This window comes from Molossus molossus, unplaced genomic scaffold (genome assembly GCF_014108415.1).
Source record: "Molossus molossus isolate mMolMol1 unplaced genomic scaffold, mMolMol1.p scaffold_m16_p_3, whole genome shotgun sequence".
NCBI classification, from domain to species: Eukaryota; Metazoa; Chordata; class Mammalia; order Chiroptera; family Molossidae; genus Molossus; species Molossus molossus.
Genome location: NW_023425366.1, coordinates 105,332,413 through 105,355,159, shown reverse-complemented (window position 1 = coordinate 105,355,159; position 22,747 = coordinate 105,332,413). Strand labels below are relative to the sequence as shown.

At 50.8% G+C, this 22,747-nt stretch overlaps 2 protein-coding genes across 3 annotated transcripts; one reads left to right on the top strand and one right to left on the bottom strand.

Annotated features, from left to right (window-relative positions):
* Positions 1–1,014: 1,014 nt before the first annotated feature.
* Positions 1,015–13,105, top strand: SUMF2 (sulfatase modifying factor 2). Of its 2 annotated transcripts, none has more exons than XM_036279604.1 (9): positions 1,015–1,127; positions 3,278–3,434; positions 5,689–5,803; positions 6,246–6,290; positions 7,196–7,346; positions 8,621–8,676; positions 10,397–10,481; positions 10,656–10,800; positions 11,999–13,105. In XM_036279604.1, the coding sequence occupies exons 1-9, from the start codon at positions 1,064–1,066 to the stop codon at positions 12,081–12,083; spliced, it is 903 nt and encodes a 300-aa protein (XP_036135497.1). In that variant the 5' UTR covers positions 1,015–1,063; the 3' UTR covers positions 12,084–13,105. The 2 variants fall into 2 exon arrangements, with proteins under 2 accessions (XP_036135497.1, XP_036135498.1); XM_036279605.1 differs by lacking the exon at positions 1,015–1,127 and adding an exon at positions 2,031–2,143.
* A 54-nt stretch (positions 13,106–13,159) lies between these two features.
* On the bottom strand, positions 13,160–22,747 carry PHKG1 (phosphorylase kinase catalytic subunit gamma 1). The gene is made up of 10 exons (XM_036279603.1): positions 22,616–22,747; positions 20,400–20,514; positions 19,677–19,855; positions 19,181–19,235; positions 15,275–15,340; positions 14,840–15,003; positions 14,348–14,438; positions 14,070–14,223; positions 13,781–13,906; positions 13,160–13,466 (listed from the first exon to the last, which is right to left on the bottom strand). Exons 2-10 carry the CDS (start codon positions 20,480–20,482, stop codon positions 13,221–13,223), a joined length of 1,164 nt encoding a protein of 387 aa, XP_036135496.1. The 5' UTR covers positions 20,483–20,514; positions 22,616–22,747; the 3' UTR covers positions 13,160–13,220.

Genomic DNA, 22,747 nt, shown 5'->3' with positions numbered 1-22,747 from the left:
GCATGACCCTAACCAGGGCTGGGGACTGAACTGCTGAGGTACATGCCTTTGACCGGAATCAAACCTAAGACTGATCTGCAGGCCAACGCTCTAACCACTAAGCCAAACCAGCCAGGGAGTGGTTTTTTGTTTTTTAAAGAGAAGGGGAGAGAGGGAAAAGTCCATCGGCCACCACCTGCCGCTGCCTACCTGGGATCAAGCCTACAACCCAGGCATGTTCCCTTACAGGGAATCAAACCAGAACCTCTCAGTCCGTGGGAGGGTGTTCAGTTCACTGAGCCACACTAGCAGGGCCAATTGGATCCTTTCGTGGGACTTTTCATGCTTTGAAGTAGCTTTGCTAAAATACTCCCCAGGAAAGTTAAGTGGGAGTGGGTAGAAAGATGGGCGAACTAGAAGAAGAAGGGATTGAAAGAGCTGCAAAAATGAAAATAGAGGAGGCAGGTGTAGATGGCTTGAAAGCATGGTGCCTGAGGGGCTAGTTAAGAGATTTTCAGGTGGAACATATTTTCATACCTCTGTACCGTTGGCTTATGCTGAAATACTCATCCCAAAACCTCCAGTGTCATTTGCCCCCTCAAATTCTAATGTGTTTCCACAAGTTGTTTTTTACATAGTTGGTCTATTCTGTACAGGCTTTGAAGGTGAAATGATGTTGCTAAGCTTTGTATTTCAAGGACTCTGGCAGTTGCCTACAGTGAGTGCAATAAATGTTTAACTTGAAACCTTTTCTGTGATCTTCCATTGGTATCCCAAGGCACAAAAGGAATCTGAATATAAAAGGGAAGGAAGTCGGTTCACAAGGTCGTGAAGGGGGTTCTGAAATGTCAGGGCCTCTCAACATTTAACTGAGAAAGTGGCTTTTTCTTAAATCCAGACCCCAGTCAATGCCTGGGCGTCAGGGCTAATTAAGACCTTTGACAGTAGCTAGAGGATGCACAAGGGGGCGGTGCGCAGGGGCGGTGGCTGACGTGCGTGTGTCGCGCATGCGCAGCAGGGCAGCAGCAGCGCGGCAAGGTGTGTGGACCGAGTTCCTGGTACTGCGGTAGCTTGCATACCCGGCATGAGTTCCTCGCAGCCGCTGCTGACCCTGCTGTCGCTCCTGTCGGGCCTGTGGATCGAGCTAGGTCAGTGTGATGGCTGCCCACCTCCCCCATGGCGCCATTTGTCCCAGGAAGCGTCAGGAAGGGTGGGGGCGCTCCGCCCTGGTGAGACCGTGGACCTTCTGCCCCTTTCTTGGAGCAGCCTGCCTGAGACCTCCCAGAGACTGCTATCGTATTTTACTTTTAATTTATTTTGTAATCTTGCGAGCATAAAGCAGAAGAGCAGACTGTAACTTTAATGATTGCCCAGCTTAAACGGTTGCCAATTTATGGCTAATCTTGCTTCTTTAGTAACCCACTTTCCCCTCCCCTGGGATCATATTGAAGTAAATGCAGGCATTATATAATTTTATTCGTATATAATTCAGCTTGATTAGCTAAAAAGACCAGTCACGGAAAAAATACTATACCAATTTCTGTCTACGAAATTAACATCCAGCTAGTGTTCAGATTGACCTACTATAAGTGTTTTTGTTCTTTTTTTTAATCCTCAGCTGAGGATATTTTTTTTTCCATTTATTTTCAGACAGAGTGGGAGGGAGGGAGAGAGAGAGAGAAACATCAGTGTAAGAAAGACACATCGCCCTGGCCGGTTTGGCTCAGCGGTTAGAGCGTCAGCCTGCGGTCCGGAGAAAGACACATCGACTGCCTCCCGCAGGACCCCAACCAGGGCTGGGGACTGAACCACAAACGAGGTATGTGCCCTTAACCGGAATCAAACTCGAGACTCTGGTCCGCAGGCTGATACTCTGACCATTGAGCCAAACCGGCCAGGGCTATAAGTTTTTTTAAATTATAGTTGTTGAGTTAGTGTCAAAAATAAACTTTATACATTGCAATTATATGTTTTTTTCTTAATTCCCTTTTATTCTGAGATTTTCCTGTTTGCCTCATTTTTTTCCCCTCCTTGAAGTGAATGAAATCATTAGTGTGAGTAGATCGGAATGAGAATAAGAAGAGGACCAAAGATGTGACCCTGAGGAACATGAAAAGACATGGACTCTGCCTTTGAGGAACTGAAGGTTCTCATACATCCTTAGGTAGAAACATAATACCATCAAGTAGTATATCAAGCCAGAGAAGTATGGCCTTTTGGAAATAGCACTGACCTGGAAGTAAAGAGGCCTGGATCTAGGCCTGCCTCCTGCTAACTAGCTCTTTAAGTCACTTTCCTTTTTTGGGGTCCTGGTTTCCCTCCTGTTAAGCAAGAGGATTGAATTAAAGATCCTTTTCATTTGATTTGTTTGAGGCTTTCAAACAGCAAATATGAAGGAGCTCATTCAATTATTTGATGATAATCATTGTGCACTTGTGCTAGGTGCCAGGGATACACTGGCAAAATAGAGTCCTTTCCTTTCTGGAGTACATGATATAATGGTAAGAACTGATGAGAGTTCAACAAGTAGAGAGGAAGAGACAGAGAAACAGCATGAGCAGAAAGAAATATGGGTAGAAAGGAGCTAGATATATTTCAGGGTACAGTCTAGATTTACCTAGCTTGAACAAAGGGGTGTTGTGTAGAGGAATAGAGAGGTAAAGAAATAAACATTTGTTGAAAATCTACCATGTGCTCAACATTTTACATGTTATTTGAATTCATTCAGCTATGCCAATGAGATCAATGCTGTTCTTATTTTATAGATGATGAAATTGAAACTCAGATTAAGTAATTTACCTAAACCTGCAGTGGTTCTCAACCTGTGGGTCGCGACCCCTTTGGCGGTCGAATGACCCTTTCACAGGGGTCGCCTAAGACAACAGTGGCAAAATTACTCTTATGAAGTAGCAACGAAAATAATTTTATGGTTGGGGGGGGTCACCACAACATGAGGAGCTGTATAAAGGGGTTGCGGCATTGGGAAGGCTGAGAACCACTTAGGCTCTAAGGTCACCTGCAAATTAAGTGTCAGAACAAGAATTTAAAGCCATAATTTTAAGCCTTTATTTTTTGTTGATGAATACTCATTTGTTTGTTTGTTTGTTTTGGTACATGCCCCTAGCAGGAACCGAACCTGGGACTCTCTGGTCCACAGGCCAATGCTCCAACCACTGAGCCAAACTGGCCAGGGCATGAATATTCATTTTTATGAGTATTACATACGACCCACAAATTTATTGCTATTCGTTTTTTATATATTCATATATTGCTGATGACACTCTTTTTCTCTCTGCAGGAAATGGGCAGGTGACTAGCATGGTTCAGCTACCAGGTGGGAGATTCCAGATGGGAACAAATTCACCAGATGGCAGAGATGGTGAAGGACCTGTCCGGGAGGTGACAGTAAAACCTTTTGCCATCGACATATTTCCTGTCACCAACAAAGATTTCAGGTATATCAGGTGTTCTTCCAGGAGCAGTAAAAACTTTTTCAAAACTTTATTCTTAATATCTAAAAGGAAACTAACTGTTCACTATCACATATTTTTGCAACAATACTGTGGGCTAAGTATTATCTACATTTTTCAGACAAAGAATCTGAAGCCCAGCCCTGGCTGGGGTGGCTCAGTTGGTTGGAGCATCATCTGTACACCAGAAGGTGGCGGGTTTGATTCCCGGTCAGGGTACATGCCCAGGGTACATACTCGGTTGGGATGTGTACAGGAGACAACCAATCAAAATTTTTTTTCACACCAATATTTCTCTCTCTCTCTCTCTCTCTCTCTCTCTCTCTCTCTCTCTCTCTCTCTCTCTCTGTCTCTCTCTCTCTCTCTCTCTCTCTCTCTCTTCCTCCCTCCCTTCCTTTCCCTTCTTGTCTCTAAAATCAATTTAAAAATAAAATTTAAAGAGGTTTACCCTGCTGTCTGTCAGTGGCAGACTTGGACCTGTAGCTCAAATTCCCTGACTCTTGAGCCAGTGGATTTTCTATTACATTGGGCATAGCACTAAGAAATATGGCCCAAAGTGAAACACTCAACAGAAACCTACAAACCTATTCAGCAGGGGAGAAGGGATTGGGAAAAGGGTCATGCTAGCTGGGAGTGCATTACATTCCCTTTATATTTACTTAGAGAATGGTGGTGTTTTAGGAATCAAACATTGTGCTTCCAGGTCATTCTAAGAAGCCAGGTTGAGCCTTCTTAGTTTCCTCAAGGTGATACGTTTTATAACTTACCTTCAAATGATACAGGGGTGAATATAGAGAGAGGTGGGGGCAGGAGAAAAGGGAGGAAATGGAAAGATAATAAAGCCCATGTGGGAAATGACTTAAATCTTCCATTTGTGGAGTTAGAACTTTTCAAGATAAAGGGTTATAGGGGAAAAGGGATTCAGGAGACACTGAAATAAGCATAGAACTGTTGGCCTACTCCTCAGGCCCTTGGACTCTGATTCCTCCTCTAGGGATTTGTCTTAAGGAAAGAATAAAGTTGTCCAAAAACATTTGGCTAAAAGGATGACATGTAAACAACTATTAACAATTTAAGGATTATTTAAACATTGCCTCAATATAACAGACTACTTAGCCATTTTTTAAAAATTATTTCTCACCCGAGGATACTTTTCTACTTATCCTCAGATAGAGTGGGAGGGAGGGAGAGACAGAGAGAAATATTGACGTGATAGAGCCACATCAGCTGATTGCCTCCTGCACAACCCGACCAGGGCCGGAGACAAACCGCAACTGAGGTACATGTCCTTCACCGGAATCAAACCCACGACTCATTGGTCCGCGGGCTGACGCTCCAACCACAGAACCAAACCAGCCAGGGCTTAGCAGCCATTTTTAAATCCTGTTGTGGACTCTGGTTTCTCTTCAGATTGTATAAATCTTTCACCTTTTAAAATCCTGTTGTCAAAAAGAGTTATGAAATGTTAAGTGAGGAAAGTGGCTTATAAAATAATACATAATGTGTGATCCCACTTTTAAAAACTATGTATATAGACTTGTTTAGCTCAGTGGTTAGAGCATCGACCTGCAGACTGGTGAGTCTCAAGTTCGATTCTGGTCAAGGGCACGTACCTCGGTTGCAGTTCGTCCCGGCCCTGGTTGGGGTTGTGCAGGAGGCAACCAGTCAATGTGTCTCTCTCACATCGATGTTTCTCTCTCTCTCCCTCCCACTCTATCTGAACAAAAATGGAAAGAATATCCTCAGGTGAGGATTAAAAAACAAACAAACAAAAAACTACGTATATAGCCCTGGCCGGTTTGGTTCAGCGGTTGGAGCATTGGCCCGTGGACCAATGAGTTGCGGGTTACATTCTGGTCAAGGGCATGTACCTTGATTGCGGTTTGTCCCTGGCCCTGGTTGGGGTTGTACAGGAGGCAACCAGTTAATGTGTCTCTCTCACATCCATGTTTCTCTCTCCCTCTCTCTCCCTCCCTCCCACTCTATCTGAAGATAAAGGGAAAAATACCCTGGGGTGAGGATCAAAAAAAAAGACTGAATTTTACTGTATGTGAGTTGCTCACACAGCAACAGATTTTAAAAGAAAGTCTCCTGCTCAGGGTTTCAGGTGAATTCCTTGGAGCTCATGAGAACTCTGTGATGTATGACTTACAGGATCTAAGAGGTTTCCTGAAGCAGGAGAGGTGAGGGTGGAGCACAGAACTCTTTCAACTGAACCAAGTGAAACATCTCTTTTCAGGGAGTTTGTCAGGGAGAAAAAGTACCGGACAGAGGCTGAGACGTTTGGTTGGAGCTTTGTCTTTGAGGACTTTGTCTCGGATGAGCTTAGAAACAAAGCGACTCAGCAAATGAAGGTGAGGAAACCTGAGCTTGCAGCTGAGGGAACAGGAGTGGGGCCTGGACATAGAATCCTGTGGGACATGGAGTCACCTGGGCCACAGCAGATATCAAACCTGAGAGCTAGAGAAAGGGAAGACGCGAGAGAAGCCCTCCCTGAAGAGTCAGGTGAACACCACTCCCAGGAAGTGACCTCTGAGCTGGTCTCTGCATAGACTCTGTAAAGACCCAGAGGTATACAGGGTTGAAGATACACCCTGACAAGCCTCCCTCTAATGAGGGTCGTGAGATATCCAGCTTTAAAGATCCCAGACACAGCCTCACTTGGACCACCGGAGCCTTTTCTCAGCTTGAAGTGTCCACTCGCCTCCTGTGTGTCAGTCAGGAAGGTGCCTGAGCTGGGTTCGAGCATCTTGCAGTCATGCTCCTGAGTTTAGTCATGTTCTTTCTTCTTTGTAGCCTGTTCTCTGGTGGTTTCCAGTGGAAAGGGCTTTCTGGAGGCAGGTAAGGCACCTTGTTTTCTACCCTGGAGGGCTGGCTTCCCTAGACCCCTTGCCCATCTAGGAATACTGAGTTTAAAAGGATGACAGAGATGCCCTGGCCAGTTTGGCTCAGCGGTGGAGCGTCGGCCCGTGAACCAAAGAGTCTCAGGTTTGATTCTGGCCAAGGGCACGTACCTTGGTTGCGGTTCGTCCCTGGCCCCTATTGGGGTCGTGCGGGAGGCAACCACTGGATGTGTCTCTCTTACATTGATGTTTCTCTCTCTCTTCCTCCCTCCCTCCCTCCTGCTCTACCTGAAGATAAATGGAAAACTATCCTCCGGTGAGGATTTTAAAAAATAAAAATAAATAAAAGGATGACAGAGAGATCTCAGGAAAATAGCCAGGCAACTGCATTTTCCCTGCCCTGGTTCTTTTCCCATCACCATCTCATTGTTCTCTTGTCTCACCTTTACACTCTTCTTTCTGACCCTGGACCTCTCCTCCCTCACCAGGCCATCTCTGCCAGCTTCCCTGCTTCCTAGTGTTAAAAGCTGAACTCAGGTCCTGGCAGGTTTGGTTCAGTGGCTAGAGCGTTGGGCCATGGACTGAAGGGTCATGGTTCAATTTCCAGTCAAGGGCACATACCTGGGTTGCAGGTTCAGTCCCTAACCTTGATCGAGGTCATTCAGGAGGCAACCAATCAATGTGTCTCACTCACATCGATGTGTTTCTCTCTCTCTCTCACTTTCTCTCTCTCTCCCACCCTTCCTCCCTCCCATTCCATCTAAAAATCATTGTAAATATATCCTTGTGTTAGGATTAACAAAATAAAAAATAAATGACAGTAAGAGCTGAACTCAGGTACCCCAAGCCTAGCCTTCCTCAGACTTCCATGAGCTCCCCGTCTCACTTCGTCCTGTCTGTCAGCCTGCAGGTCCTGGCTCTGGCATCCGAGAAAGACTGGAGCTCCCAGTGGTACACGTGAGCTGGAATGATGCTCGTGCCTACTGCGCTTGGCAGGGGAAACGGCTGCCCACTGAGGAAGAGTGGGAGTTTGCTGCCCGAGGGGGCTTGAAGGGTATAGCGATGCCAAGGCAATTTCCCCTTGTTCTTCTCTCCGTCCTGCCCTGCGTGGGGGCTTTAAAGGGTGGGAAGGGTCCATGCTCCCTAGAGCAGTGCTGCTTAAAGCGTGTGGTGAAGGACCAGTTGCTGTTGTTATTTTAATTTCTGATGTATCTCAGACCAATACTATGTAAACTTCCAGAAAAATTAACCAGAAAATTGGAACAAAAAAAAAAAAACACTAAAAATTGTTTTAGAGTCCACAGACATGTTACATTTAGAAAAATATAATCAGAACAACATAGCATATAGAAAAAGTTATCCAAACCACATGCCTTTTCCATAGGTATATGGGGATGGACATAAAAAATCACTCTTGCCCTGGCCAGTTTGGTTCAGTCGTTAGAGTGTCGGCCTGCCATCCAGAGAGACCCAGGTTCGATTCCTGCTAAGGGCATGTACCTCGGTTGCAGTCTGTCCCTGGCCCTGGTTGGGTCGTGCAGGAGGCAGCCACTCGATGTGTCCCTTTCACATTGATGTTTTTTTCTCTCTCTCTTTCCCTCCCACTCTATCTGAACAAAAAATGGAAAAATGTCTTCAGGAGAGGATTAAAAAATAAATCAGCCCTGGCCGGTTTGGCTCAGCAGTTAGAGCATCAGCCTGCGGTCCCGAGAGACCCGGGTTCAGTTCCCGCTAAGGGCATGTACCTTGGTTGCAGTTTGTCCCCGGCCCTGGTCGGTCGTGTGGGTGGCAGCCACTCAATGTGTCCCTTTCACATCGATGTTTCTCTCTCTCTCTCTCTTCCTCTCTCTCCCTCCCACTCTACCTGAACAAAAAATGTGTTCGGGTGAGGATAAAAAAAAAAAAAAAAAAATCACTCTTTGCTCATACCTTTGTTGTTCTGCAATCCTAACTTTAAAAAAAAAAAGTTATGAGTGAAATAGCAACTCCCCATATTCAACACCTCTACACGCCCCTTGATTGACAATGGCTATACCAACAAAGTTATTAATGTGATAAATGAGGTTGCTTGTTCAGTTAGCCCATCTAAGTACAATTAACAAGTTTCTCATGGTTACTCTCAATTTCTGCACTGATCTCAACATGAACTGGTAACAGGTAGTTTAGACTGGCATTAATCGGAACCACACCTAGGATTGCGCAGGCCGGGGCTCCAATGCAATGCTGAGAGTGGAAGGGACCGGCATGGGATACAAAAATAACTTCCTTTTGGTTTCCTCACTCTTTCTGTCTTTCCCAACTCTTCACCTCTCCTTGCTCTCCCGGCAGGTCAGGTTTACCCCTGGGGAAACCAGTTCCAGCCTAACCGCACCAACCTATGGCAGGTAAGACATACGCTCCTCACTCCTGTCCTTTCTCAGAGCATTGAGACCTGCTGCAGCCTCGGCATTGTCAGGCCGTGGGATTCAGAGGGCTTGTGGTCAGATGGAACGGACAGCTGGTAAAGGGTGAGGTGGAAGACAAGGTGGTAGTGCAGAGCGGGTGCGGGAGGAAGTCATTCATTGTCTGAGAGTGCTGGGGTGACTTCACAGAGAAGGTGACATTTGAGTTGGCAAACAGGAGTTTGCCAAGTGAAAAGTGGAGTAATGTTGCAAGCATAACAGAAGAAACAATGTGAGTGTTGGCTCTGTAGTAGGAAAGGGTACTTTGTGTTCGGAAGGAAGACACATGGGGGGAAATGGTGGGTGAAAGGTTAGGAGATGAAGTAGACAGTAGGTTGGAGGCTGTTTTTTTTTTTTTTTCTATTTATCTTCAGATAGAGTGGGAGGGAAGGAGAGACAGAAAGGGAGAGAAACATCAATGTGAAAGAAACACATCAACTGGTTGCCTCCTGCGTGACCCCGACCAGGGCCAGGGACTGAACCAAAGGTACATGCCCTTGATCGGAATCGAACCCACGACTCTGGTCTGCGGGCTGACACTCTAACCACTGAGCCAAACCAGCCAGGGCGCCAGTGGAGGTTTTTAAACAGGGCAACAACATCAGGTTGGGGGATGCTAATTGTTGCTGATTTGTGCGGGACCAGAGTAGAGCTGCAGAGGTGGCAGGGGGTCCCTAGACTTGAGTCTGTGGCAGTGGCCCAGGTGATTGTAAACACTTCAGCTAAGTGGAAGTGCAATAGAGAGGAAGCCAAATGGAAGAGTATGTCTGAGAAGACAGACAGGGTTTGCTAATTACTCAAATGTGGAGGAGTGGAAAAGAGTTGGCCTCAAGCAGGAATCCAAGCTTGGGCAACAGAGTTCCCTCACACCTTCGCCCCTCTCCTTCCCCTCTCCTTTCCCCCTCTCCTTCTCCCTCACCTTCCCCCCTCCTTCCCTCCCCTCCTCCCCACCTTTCCTCCCCTTTCGCCCACTTCTTTCCCCAGGCAAAAAACTTAAAAAGTAAAAATTAAATAAAAGACATCAGTAGCAGCCCTAGCACGTAATAGGTGTTGTAAATTACTGCCCTTCATCTTCCCTTTGATAAGAGCAACTTCTGTAGAGTCGTGGCAGCTGCACTCAATTTTAATGAGAGGCATTAATGAGTAAAACAAATTGCATTTGCAAATATACTTTAATTTTTGAAGAAATTTGGTGGTAACGAGCAGGAGAGGAGCAAGGAGAGTCAAGGCAGTATGAGGCAGAATTAAACCTCTCTTCCACCACCTTGGGACAAGAGGGCATAGGACGGGTATCAGCGGTTCCTGAGAAGGTGGAGGGTGCATGGAGAAGGGGAGGAGGAGCCCTTCTTCCCGAGGCACCAGCACATGGGGTTCGAGGCAGAGGGGAGGCAGCCTCTGAGAGTGGAGAAAGGGTAGTGGGATGTGCTTGACCACTGCAGGCGCAGGGGAAACCACACACTTCCTGACCCAGCCAGGAGGTCATGGTGGAGGACATGAGGCAGCTGGTTTGGGAGCTCAGGTCGGGAACCCCGGTCACTGCCACATGACCTTCCCCCTATTCCAGATGATAGAGCACGATGACCTTGGTTTTCCTATGGGCAGGCAGGAACATCTGCCATGGGGCAGGACGGCTAATCTTTTAGCCTAAATCTCTTCCGCTCAGGGAAAGTTCCCCAAGGGTGACACGGCTGAGGACGGCTTCCATGGAGTCTCCCCAGTGAACGCATTCCCCCCACAGAATAACTACGGTAAGATTTCTCATCGGGTTGCTGTCAACATTCACAAGTGGGCTGCCGGGAGCATTCTGCCTGGTAGGTGGGGCAGAGAGAAGCACCACCGGGCAAGCATTTGCTCCCGGGGCTCTGATGGCCAGCAGGTGGGTGTGGTGCTTCCCAGCTGGAGCTGACCCACCTGTGCTGCAGGGCTCTATGACCTCGTGGGCAACGTGTGGGAGTGGACAGCTTCGCCGTACCAGGGTGCTGACCAGGACATGCGTGTCCTCCGGGGGGCATCCTGGATCGACACATCCGATGGCTCCGCCAATCACCGGGCCCGGGTCACCACCAGGTGAGGTACTTGCTGGCTGGTGGCTGAGGGTCTGGGACCTGGCCTCTCAGAGCCCAGGTGGCACCACAGCTGGTATTGGCACTGCTTCTGCACCTCTGCTTCTACCAGGAGATGTGGGTACCAAAAGGGGAGCAGGCAGCCTTGCCGGGAAAAACAAAACAGTCCAGGACAACTTGTGTCTTTTCTTCTCAGCACCCAGGGAAACTGTCCAGCGTCTCAGTTACGTGGGCTTCTCTTCTTGTGCAGAGGGCGGGAAGTAGAATGGCCACATGAATAGGTCATGGCCATGGGTCAGGGAAATACTCCTCTTTCCCAGGTGGGCACATGAAAAATCATTTTCTGCAACCGTTTTGATGTACAGTCAAGTTAGAAATGAGCTCAGGTGGGTCCGGGGACCTGCTCATTTCACACAGATGGTTATGGTGGCACCCAAAGGGTAGAGTCCGGGGCTCTGGTTCCCTTCTAGGACTTTCTGCTTCGTTCATGTGTAGATTTATTTTGGTTGATCTCCCTGCATCTCCTATTCTTTGGCTCCATAAGGACTTCGGAGGCCACTGTTCCTGTGGAGTCAGGATGATCAAATTTTCAGGTGTTTCTTTGACCCATAGAGGCCCTGGATTCTCTCCCTTTCTTTTTTAGGACAAAGTGGTAGAACAAGTACTGGCCTAGCAACCAGGAAACTGGGTTTGACTCTGATTCTGTTGTGCTGTTGAAGCAGCAGTTGGCCTTGGGCAAGACACTTAAATCTTTCTAGTATCTGCTCCTGGGTCTCCAAAATGGTGAACAAATCCTGCCTTCCCGAGCAGTTGGGACATGGCAAATGATATGTGAAACCTCTTTGAAAAGTTTGAAGGACCGACTGGCACTATGACATTCTCACTTCTTGCAGACAGGTTTTTCCGGCTGAGTTATTCCTAACTACTGACAATCAGAGTTATTAGTCGTGGCCTTTCCTGCCTTCCAGTGCAGTCTCTCAGGACCCCTTCACTTCCTCCACCCTGTCCCATAGCCACTTCGTCCCAGGAGTGCCCTCTGACCAGGCTTCTTTGCAGACCACGCCCTCCGCTGTCCTAGTGGGAGGGTTGGGGGGGGGGGGCAGACTGCAGCAAGCCCTGGGAGGTGGAACTGGGAAGCTGGGTGAGGCCCAAGGCCCCTTTCCCTACAAATGTTCATTCCCTCTCCCCTTCTCTGGTGGCAGGATGGGCAACACTCCAGATTCAGCCTCCGACAACCTAGGCTTCCGCTGTGCTTCCAGTATAGGCCGACTGCCTGGGGAGCTGTGAGGGGCCGTGCAGAGCCCAGGAGAAGATTCCCCCCCTCCCCCGTGGGGACCCATGCCACTCCCTGGCCACATTCCAAACAGCCAGACTCAGCGCTCTTCAACCTCAGCCTCGGGAAGGACAGCCTTCCCCTCCGGCTGGGCACCTCTCCTCGCCCGGCCGCAGAGGCGGCCACTGTTTCTGGGTGAAGGAGCCCAACTTACTGGTTGTGGTCCGGGGCTGAGTGTTTCTCTTAGAGGTCACATCGCAACCAGATAGGGGCCAAATACTCAAGCAGCTGGGGCAGAGTACTCTTAAAGGCAGTTTGTTAAAAAAAAAAATCTTAAATCTGTTCCCTCCCCCGTTCTCAGTGTCTGATTGAGGGATCTGACCTTGTCTTCTCAGGGCAGAATTTCCCCCGTTCTCTTTGTTTTCCCAACAAATTGCTGCAGAAAGGAAATGCTGCTTTTGTGTGCGTCATGTGAAGTGTTTTATGTGCGTCTGGAGGAACCTAATTTTCACTCTGTGTGAAGTGCAGTAATGTGGGCTCTTTCAAGTGCAATGTCAGTATTTAAAGGGGCTCAGAGAACCAAGTATCTACCAGGCCAAACTGTGCATCATGCAAGTCAAAGTAAATAATACTCCAGAAAGATGAACACGAGAAGTTTCCCTTTCTATTGTTGATTACGTAAGGGCTTCCATATGCCTCTAAAAACCTGTCCCCTTGAGAAGAACCTGCTCCCATGGTGTCCCTGGACACTGCGAAGTCAGTAAAGTCTCCTGTGACCGTAGATCTCTGAGTTGTCATTTATCCTCACCCTGGGACCCTAAGGGAAGTGCATCTGAGTGTCAGTGACTGGGCCTCCGGTGAGGAGACACCGAGGTGGTGGTACGACTGGGCAGGGGAGAAGCAGAAAGGCTCCTGGTGGGACCACGTCCGGTCCCCTCCTCTGGTCCCGACCCCAGCTGCACTTACCAGTGTGTGATGGGTGAGCCCGCTCTTCTTGTGCAGAGCCTCAGAGAGGGGACAGAGGCCCAGGTCCAGGGTTCCTGGCGAGGACCCGGTGCCCCCTCTGCAGAGTCCAGCACACATCTCATCTCTTCGACGAATGTTTCCGTGGCTCCCCTCCCTGCCTGCCCCGCCCCCCTCCTGCCAGCCCCTCAGTAGTCCTCCTCAGCCAGGGAGAGGAGCACGGCCTTGGGCGTGTTCTCGAAGAGGGCGGCCCGGTTCTGCTCCTGGCCCTTTTTCACCCAGTGGCCGTAGATGCGGAAAGCCTGGGCATCGATGAGTCGGCGCAGAGGCCGGAGGGCGTAGGGGTCACGCATGACGACCTCCCGGGTCACGGGCTTCACCCGGTGGTACTGGTAGTAGATGCGCACGGAGGCCAGCACGGTCAGAGCGATCACCTGCGGAGGGAGGGCCGGCACAGAGCCTGTTCTCGGGAAGCCCTGCGGGCTGCGGTGGGCCCTCCCCTGTCCCCCCACCCCTACCCCACCGCATCCGCGCGCATTTAGACTGTCTGTCGGAGCCCATCAGCTGACATCTCCTCCCTAAAGCCAGAAGTTCCCCGAAGCATCCTGGGTGCATGATTGGGGAAGGGCGGGTGCCCTGGAAACCCTAGGCAGGTAAGTAGGAGCCCCTGGGGGAAGGAATGGACTTGGGAGCTGGGACTTGAGGCAGCAGCTGCCCCAGGCCTGGGACCGGAAGGGACCTCAAGTACCTTGAACTTCCCCCGGGGGCTGAAGTGCCGCACTTCTTCCGCAACATACTGCTGGAAGAAGGGGTGCGCCAAGGCCTCCTCTGCTGAAAGGCGGCCTTGAGGGTTCACCACCAGGAAGCGGGAAACCTGGGAGAACAGGGTGGGTAGCGAAAACATCAAGGCAGGGCCCTGTCAGCACTCCGGAAGACATGGGTCTCCTGGCAGACTCCATCCTGCACGGCACCTCCCCTCCCCCCATGGTGGACTTCCCCTTGCCTGAGCCCAGGAGCCAGGGGGCCTGGCCCCTCACCAAGTCTTTCACCGTGTCCGAGTAATCATCCCACTCAGGTGAGCCAAACTGGTAGCTGCCATTCATGATCATCCTCAGCATCAGCATCTGCTTCCGGTGCCAGAAGGGCGGGGAGCCAGCCAGCAGGGTGTACATGATGACTCCTGTGCTCCACCTGGACCAGGCGGGTGGGGAGGAAGGCAGGAGGGCTGGCTGTGGCTCCAGGCAGTTCCTCCCCTCCCCAGCCAGGTGTTCCTGGCCATGGTGGCATCCCTGTCCCTTGTCCCCAACACACTCACATGTCCACCTCCTTCCCATAGCCTGGGTGGTCCTCATTCATGGAGCACTCAATGATCTCGGGGGCCAGGTAGCTGGGGGTCCCACAGATCTCTATGGGAATAGTTACCATCCGGATAGGTCAGCAGGGGCTCTTAGAAGAAGAAGGTCCAAAGAAACAAGATGGAACTGAAATGGTGCTTGGGCTGGGACTCTCCTAGCACTAGCCCACTTCAGGGCCAAGAGCAGGACCAGGGCTGGCTCGTAGGGCCCCCCGCATGGGGCCTGTTGGTTCCTTGCTCACGTCTAGCCATTCTGGCCTAGAACTCGGGCAGTGGGAACCTGGCTCAGCCCAGTCCTGAGAAGAGGGCCTATCTGAAAAAACATTTAGCCCTGAAATGATAGCATTTTTATTCTGGGGGGATGTAGGGGAGAAACCCAGACCATCTCTGTTTCTGGGAGACATGATGAGAAAGCATGAGCCCCTGGCACGGGCCCAAGCCATGCTACCAGACCTCGTAGCTTCTCTCCCGGCTTCAGCTGGCAGGAAAAGCCAAAGTCTGTGAGCTTGATGTTCATGTCATCGTCCAAGAGGATGTTCTCGGGCTTCAGATCCCGATGTACGATGTTGAGTTTGTGCAGGGTGCAGATCACCTCCAGCAGGGCTCTCATAATCTTTCTGGAGAGGGACAGGCACATAGTACTCTTATCTCTCACTCTCCATGGTCAGGTAGCAGGTAGGGAGACCAGAGCCCACGCCAGCCAGACTGCAAGTGAGAGAGGACTCGGGACAGGCTGGGACAGTCTAGGCTGAGCCCAGGAGGCAGGAAGGTCACAAAAGCCAGCGATACACACCCCAGCCACACCAAGTGCACTCCATGCCCCTCCAAGAGGTTGGTGCCTGTACCACTAGGACTCGGAAGTGGGGAGAGGGACAAGTGGATCCTCACCGGGTTTCCTTCTCACTCAGGGTGACCTTCTCAGTCAGGTAATCAAAGAGCTCCCCTCTCTTCATCCTGTGAGGACAGAGGGTTTGTAGCTGGATCAGTCCCAAGACCACCCCCTTCTTGCCCCGCTCCCAGGAGCTGTTTCTCAACCTAATACCTCCAGAGGCAAAGGACCACGGCTGCAGGGAGGAGCTGGGAAGGGAGTGGAGGGTTCTCTAGGAAGGTTGGAAGAAGAGCAAGGGATCCTGGAGGGGTGGGATCTCCCCCATCTGTGGAGGTGACAGCATGGACTGGATCTATCAGGGCCAATCAGGGCTGGGAGGTGTAAAGCCGGCCCAAGGCCCCCCTGACCCAAGGGCCCAGACCCAGTTCAGAAGAACAGGAGTATCTGCTTTGTTTCCAGGCACAGATAGAAGGAGTGGCAGTACAAGTGTCAATAGAGCAGTTTTGCCTATTTTAGGATGAAGAATTACAGTTCAATCTTCTCATTGCTTTGGATGATCTATCAAGAGGGCTCTGCTAGAACAATCTAGTTGTAACCTGGAGGGCAACCTGGGGCAGCATTAAAAATAGATTCTCCAAGCAACTTCCTCAAAGGTTAGGGACATCTGAGCTGCCACCAAGGACAGTGCCACTGAGCGGAGCTGGGACAGCTGCGGCCAGTCCGGGCTGTAGGGGTGCTGGGAAGCCTCCCTGTGTCCGGTAGGAAAGGTGCACCCTGCGTCCGCTCACTGCCCCTCCAGAGAAAGCGGTTGGAAGCACCAGGGATGTTGGCAGTGTCCCAGAGAGGTGAGAAAACCACTGAGCTTAGCTGCCAGGGAGGGGGGTCGTGTTTGAGGAAACTTAGAATTTACAGAGATGAGCCCTGGCCAGTTTGGCTCAGCGGTTAGAGCGTTGGCCTGCGGTCCAGAGAGACCCGGGTTCGGTTCCCGCTAAGGGCATGTACCTCGGTTGCAGTTTGTCCCCGGCCCTGGTTGGTCATGTGGGTGGCAGCCACTCGATGTGTCCCTTCACGTCGATGTTTCTCTCTCTTTCTCCTTTCTCTCTCTCCCTCCCACTCTATCTGTACAAAAAATGGAAAAATATCCTCAGGTGAGGATAAAAAAAAAAAAAAAAAAAGAATTTACAGAGATGAGCCTTGTTTTATACAGTATCTGTCCTGTGTTCCCAAAAAGCAACGTGTGAATCCAGTTTTTGTCATTTCAAAGGCACTGGAAGAACCCACTATTAGCAGCAGCAGCAGCAGCAGCAAATGGAGTTACCTGTAAGGAACCGGGCCGCGAGGCTCCTGCCTCCCTGGAGCTGGCGGCTTAATCGTACACACACGCCCACTTACGCTGTTTCTCCAAGTGAAATGACACTTCGGTGCAGCCACCATATGAAATGTTCCAACAATACAAAATCCACTTGAATAATTTTCTCAAGAAATTGAATCCCCAAATCAGCTGTTTTGTACAGAGAAAGGAGGATCCCCCCCTTTGCCAGTGAAGCCCGCAGCAGAGATTCCTGTTCTTGAGGGAGCACTCGGTGGAGTGGGGAAACGGAGCCAGCGAACCCCTCTCCCTGGGAACCTTTCCTAACAAAAGTGGTGATAAGGCCGAAAGCACCATTCACAGAGCACTATCTGTTGTTCAGATGTGATGCGAGAGTGGTGACAGGCAGAGTGGTCGGTTTCATTTTTTTCTTTCTTTCTTTCTTTTTAAATCCTCATCCAAGGATATTTTTCCACTGATTGAGAAACATCAACATGAGGGAGACACATCGACTGGTTGCCTCCCGCACAACCTCAACCAGGGCTGGGGCTCGAGCCACAGCCAAGGTACGTGCCCTTGACCAGAATCAAACCCGAGACTCTTTGGTCTGCGGGCCGATGCTCTAACCATTGAGCCAAACTGGCCAGAGCTCATTTTTTCTTTCTTAAGGAAACAGAGGTTCTCAGAGCTGACGGGCCCTCTGGTGCCTGTGAGTGGCATGGAGCTCCTCCCAGTAGCCCTGTGGGCAGATGCAGGGGAGAGTGACACTGGTGATCATGATGATGTCCATCTTAGAACCGCACCCGAACACAACCTCTACCTCCCAGGTGGTCTCTTGCCCCAGTACTGCTGCCTCCTCCTTTCTGCTATGGCCTCCTGACAGTCAGAGAATCCTTTCCAAAAGTAGATCTGATCACATTACCCTCCTGGTGTCCACCCCACAAAGTCCTTACCATAGCTAAAATGCCTGCGGAATCTGACCTTGGTACTAACCGACCTCACATCCTGCCACCACCACAGGCTTGCTCCACTCCCCCACCCTGGCTTCCTTGCCGATCCTCCAACATGCCAAGACCATCCATCAGGGCCCGGATTCCTCCCTCACTTCATCCAGGTCTCTGCTCAGGTCACCTCCCAGAGAGACCTTCCCTGACCATGTCATCTACAGAAAAGAAGGCCCTGGCTGGTTTGGCTCAGCTGTAAGAGCATCGCTGGCAGACCGTAGAGTTGTAGGTTTGATTCCTGGTCAAGGACATGTACCTGGGTTGTGGGTTCGATTCCCTGCTCCGGCTGGGGTTGTGCAGGAGGCAACCAATTGATGTGTCTCTGTCACATCTATTTCTCTCTCTCCTTCCCTCTCTAAAAAAGTCAAAAAATATCCTGCCCTGGCCGGTTTGGCTCAGAGGTAGAGCATCAGCCTGCGGTCCGGAGAGACCCAGGTTCGGTTCCCACTAAGGGCACGTACCTCGGTTGCAGTTTGTCCCCGGCCCTGGTTGGTTGTGCAGGTGGCGACCACTCGATGTGTCCCTTTCACATTGATATTTCTCTTTCTCTCTGTTCCTCTCTCTCCCTCCCACTCTACCTGAACAAAGAATGGAAAAATGTCCTCGGGTGAGGATGATAAAAAAGAAAAAAATAAAATAAAATAAATAAATAAATAAATAAATATCCTTGGGCCCTGGCCCGTTTTGCTCAGTGGTTAGAGCATCGGCCCGTGGACCAAAGAGTCATGGGTTCAAGTCCAGCCAAGGGCACATACCTCGGTTGTGGTTCGTCCTGGCCCTGGTGGGGTCATGCAGGAGGCAACAAGTTGATGTGCCTCTCTCACGTTGATGTTTCTCTCTCTCTCTCCCCCTCCCTCCCACTCTATCTGAAGATAAATAGAAAAATATCCTCAGGTGAGGATTTAAAAAAAAGAAAGAAGAGAAGCCCCACCTCTCTGTAACAACTATTTAGCTTTATGTATATGTACATCGCTAAGGTATATTTTATGGCTTGACTGCTTTCTGTTCACTGCCTGTGGAAATGATTATGTGAAGTCAGGAACCTTATCTGTCTTGTTCATCGCTGTATCCTCAATGTCTAGAATAAGTATTGAATGACCACCATCATCATATTGTAGCTAAGAGTTATTAGCATTGGCATTGTAAATGCAAACTATGCTGGTAACTGTGCTATTATTACTCCTACAATACTGATGAGAAAATTGATATTTAAAGAAAACATCCAGCCCTGGCTGGTTTGGCTCAGTGTTAGAGCATCACCCGTGGACCAAAGGGTCTCGAGTTTGATTCCCAGTCAAGGGTACATACCTGGGTTGCAGGTTCAAACCAATTGATGTGTCTCTCTCACAATGATGTTTCTCTCTCTCTCCCACCCTCCCTTCCATTCTGTCTAGAAATCAATGGAAAAATAATCCTTGGGTGAGGACTAAAAAAAAAAAGGAAAACATCCAGCCTGTAAGTGGTGGACCCAGGATTCAAAACCTGGCAGCCTGACCCCAGGGGCTGACCTGCCTAGAGCTCTTTCGACCCTATCTGGCATTCACAGTGCAGCGGGCTGGCTGCTGGCTCCAGGAAGCCCTGGGTGGGGGACCGCAATACGAGGATCTCTGATGGGCCTCAGTGGACGGCTGGCTCCAGGGCTGGGTACTTACAGATCAAACACCAAGAAGAAGGAAGTGTTGGTCTCATAAGTGTCCTTCAGCTGTACTGAAATGGAAATGGCTGGCTAGTGTCAGGCAGCAGAGGAGTCTGGACAGAGGCAGTGGGGCAGGGGATTAAAGCTGCTGGAGCTGATTTCGAAAGCGGACGGGGTACCTGGATGGTACTGAAAGGCAGTCCACCAGGGGAGGGGGCAGGCCCAAGGACTTCACACCCCCTCTCCCCCACCCTCACCCAGTCCTAGCCCCGCCTGTGACCCCTTCTGTCTGCCTGGAAGAGGAGGCTTAGAGCTGAATCCCCGGAGCAGTCTTCCTGGAGGTTGGAGCTGGGAACCTCGAGCCTCGGGGCACTAGGCCAGTGGGGTCTCCAGGTGCAGGAGACACTCTGGAAAATTCTGGCTAGGTGCACAGTGGGCTGCACTCCCTGACTTGGGTTATCAGGGCAGAAGGGAGGTGGAGCACCCCACTGTGTCTGGGAGCCAGCACTCACTGATGTTGGGGTACCCTGACACTTTGTGCAGGATGTCCACCTCCTTCAGTGTGGCCTCTCGCAGCGCCTGCACCTCCGTGGGGCTGAAGCTGCCCCCGCCGGTGACGTCAATGATCTTCACAGCATACTCCTGGCACGTGGGCTTGTAGATACAGCGCCTGACGACACTGCTCACTCCCCTGGGGGTGCAGAGGACAGGTGGTCCCAGGGGCCCCTCACCCCAGGGTGTGTCCCAAATCCAGGCCACAGCAAAGATGTCTTGCCTTGTCCCCCAACTCCCTGTGAGCTTCTGGGGACAGTAGGGTGAAGAAGGCATAGAGGGTGATTTGCCTGGAGCTGATGAGGAGCAAGCCTGGTCTCAGGCCTCCTAACTCCCAGTTCAGTGTTCTTTCACACACACAAAAGCTGTACACTCTTAAGGCCCTAAGCCTCCTCTGACCCCTGACCCCTGATCCTGGCCCCAAACTGGGTTTGGATGTGCTTATCATCAGCATCAGTGAGGGTTGTGGGAAGCTCTTCGCCAGGAGAGGTCTCTGATCTGGGCACCCTATTCCCCCATCTGTCCTGTTCCGGAGGGGAGGACCCGAGCTGAGGGATTCCCCACGTGCGCAGTGCACTGGGGCTGGCAACGGGCTCAGCGCTCAGGGTCAAGCAGAGGTTGGCCCGGCCTGCAGAGCTGCTGGAGCCTAGGACAGCGCTTCCTGGGGAAGGTCTGGGCCTCACCTGCCCAGGATCTCCTTGGGCTCATAGTTCTCATAGAAACCCTGTGTGGAATGGGAGTCCAGCGGCGCCTCGTCCCTTGTCATGCTCAGCTCCTGGGGGGTGATGCTGAAGGGCTCTGCGAGGGAAACAGAAAGAAGCTGTCAGCCTTAGTGACCTAGGGGACATGCTCTTTGAGGGCTGGAACCGTTTTTCACCCATCTTTGTCTCTCCTGGCACAGAGCTGGCCTATTGTGAATGTTCAAAATAAATGTTTGTAAATTGAAAAAATGCTTTGAAAAAAGCCCAGCATTATTATTCCCACTGGCTGTGGACTCCCGTGAGCCCAGGTGATCAAGTCTCCCTGCATGTTCTCGCCGTAAGCTGCTGCTCCCCCTGGAGGAGCCCATAGTCAGCCAGCCAGGCCCCGGCCTGCAGAAGGACATTGGGCCCCACGGTCAGCTCTGAGGAGGCCGGCACATCCTTGATTTTAGAAAGAACCCATAGGTCCTGGCTGCTTAGGCAATTGGTTAGAGTATCATCCGATACATCAAGGTTGTGGGTTCAATCCCTGGTTAGGGCACATACAAGAATCAACCAACAAATCGATGTTTCTCTCTCTCTCCTTCTTCCTCTCTCTCTCTCTAAAATCAACCAATAAAAATAAATTTAGAAAGAGCCACAGAGAACACAGAAACTCTTCAGAGGACAAATTAAAGTGCCATTTCCTTTCTTTTCTGAGATGAGGCTGGTCCTGTTTTTTCTCTGCGCTTGTGGAGAAGGTGAGAAGTTGCACACTTTCATCTTCTAACTATGCTGCTCTTACAGCCTCTCCTTATCTGCCCCAGTCCTAGCTGTCCGACCCTGAAACACGCTTCTTTTAGAACATGCTTTCTGACTTTCCCCCTGCTCCTTCCTCACTCTTGTCCTTAACCCAGACTTTCATAATCATGCTTTCATTCATTCTTTGATACTCCTTATGAAGCACTGTGCCAGGTACTCTGAGGGAGGCAGAGCTTGATGGGGGATCCTGGCCCCAGCTTCTGATATCACTTGTCAGTGTGTGCTGTCATGTCCCTCATTAAACTGTGACCTTCTCTAGGATGTCCCCGCCCCAGCCATCCCGTTCCTCTGTGTTCAGTGCAGGCATGTAGCAGGGGCTGCTCCCTAGATGTGAGCTGATGGTTGGAGGCATCACTTTGGTCCAAGGTCCTGTTGGCAGAATGCCCCATGCCCTACCTAATGATGGCCCGTGAGCCCCGAGTGGTCTTGCCACAGTGTGGGGCGGTACAGAGTTAGACACTCAGGGCCGGACACAGGAGCTGAGCGGGCCAGCTTTGCTTCAGCTACGTCAAGGCCACCGGGGTACTGACCTTAGAGGAAGGATTTGAAGAACGGAGAAAGTCATCCACCGACAGGAAGAAGAACAGATAGAAAATGGCCACAAGCTGCCCCTCATCAGGGCCGAAACTGTTCCAGCCCCACTTCTACTGCCCTTTCTGGGCCCAACAAGGCCTGGCCTGTCACGGGGCCAATCTGCTGACTAGCCAAGCTGCAGCCCTGGCTGCCTCGGGCCGGCTGTTCCAGGAAGCCTGGTGTCCCCACCACTCGGTGCCTGGTTATCATCAGAAAGGTGAGTAACAGTCTCCTCTGCCAGCAGCGGGCACCAAGCTGCTCGCGGGCTGCTTCTGCCCTGTCAGCAACCTCGGCTGAGCACAGGAGAGTCTGTTCCCTGTAACACCAAGTTCATTTCCTGGCAGGTCCTTTTAAGTTCCCAACACTGGGTGGCACCAGGACTTTCCCTTCCCCCAGCCCTCCACAGACCCCAGATGCCATCCTGGCTGGGGATCCATTTCATGGCATGGCCAGGTTCAGTTAGCTATGACTGCATTCATCTCTCTAGGGTGAGGTAGGGGAGGTTTCTCTTCTCTGGCCTCCCCTTTGCTCTGTGCCTAACTTGGGGCTGACTTTGCGCCTCTGTTCTCTGCCCCCACCTGCAACCCACCCACTCTTCCCAAGACCCCTTTGAAAAGGGTTATCAAATGGGCTTAGTCCTTTCTGGAACATAACATCCCCCCCCTGCCAAACTCAGTCTGAAAACAGTCACAGGGACCCGCTTTCCATAGATAAAGTCCCTGGAAGGGGCTTCAGGAGTCAACGCGGCCACTCTTCTGGCCCCACAGCCTCCCTGCTGCCCGTCTGCAGCCAGGCTTTTGTCCATCCCTGGCCCAGCTACTCACCGTTGGGTCCTCACTGGCCCTTATGTGGACTTGACAGGAATCTCAGAGGTCCCAGAGCCCCTTGGGGAGAGGGGACAAGAGGGCTGAAGTGTGTCCCAGGCAGACACTCTGACCGGAGGAGGAGATTTTGCT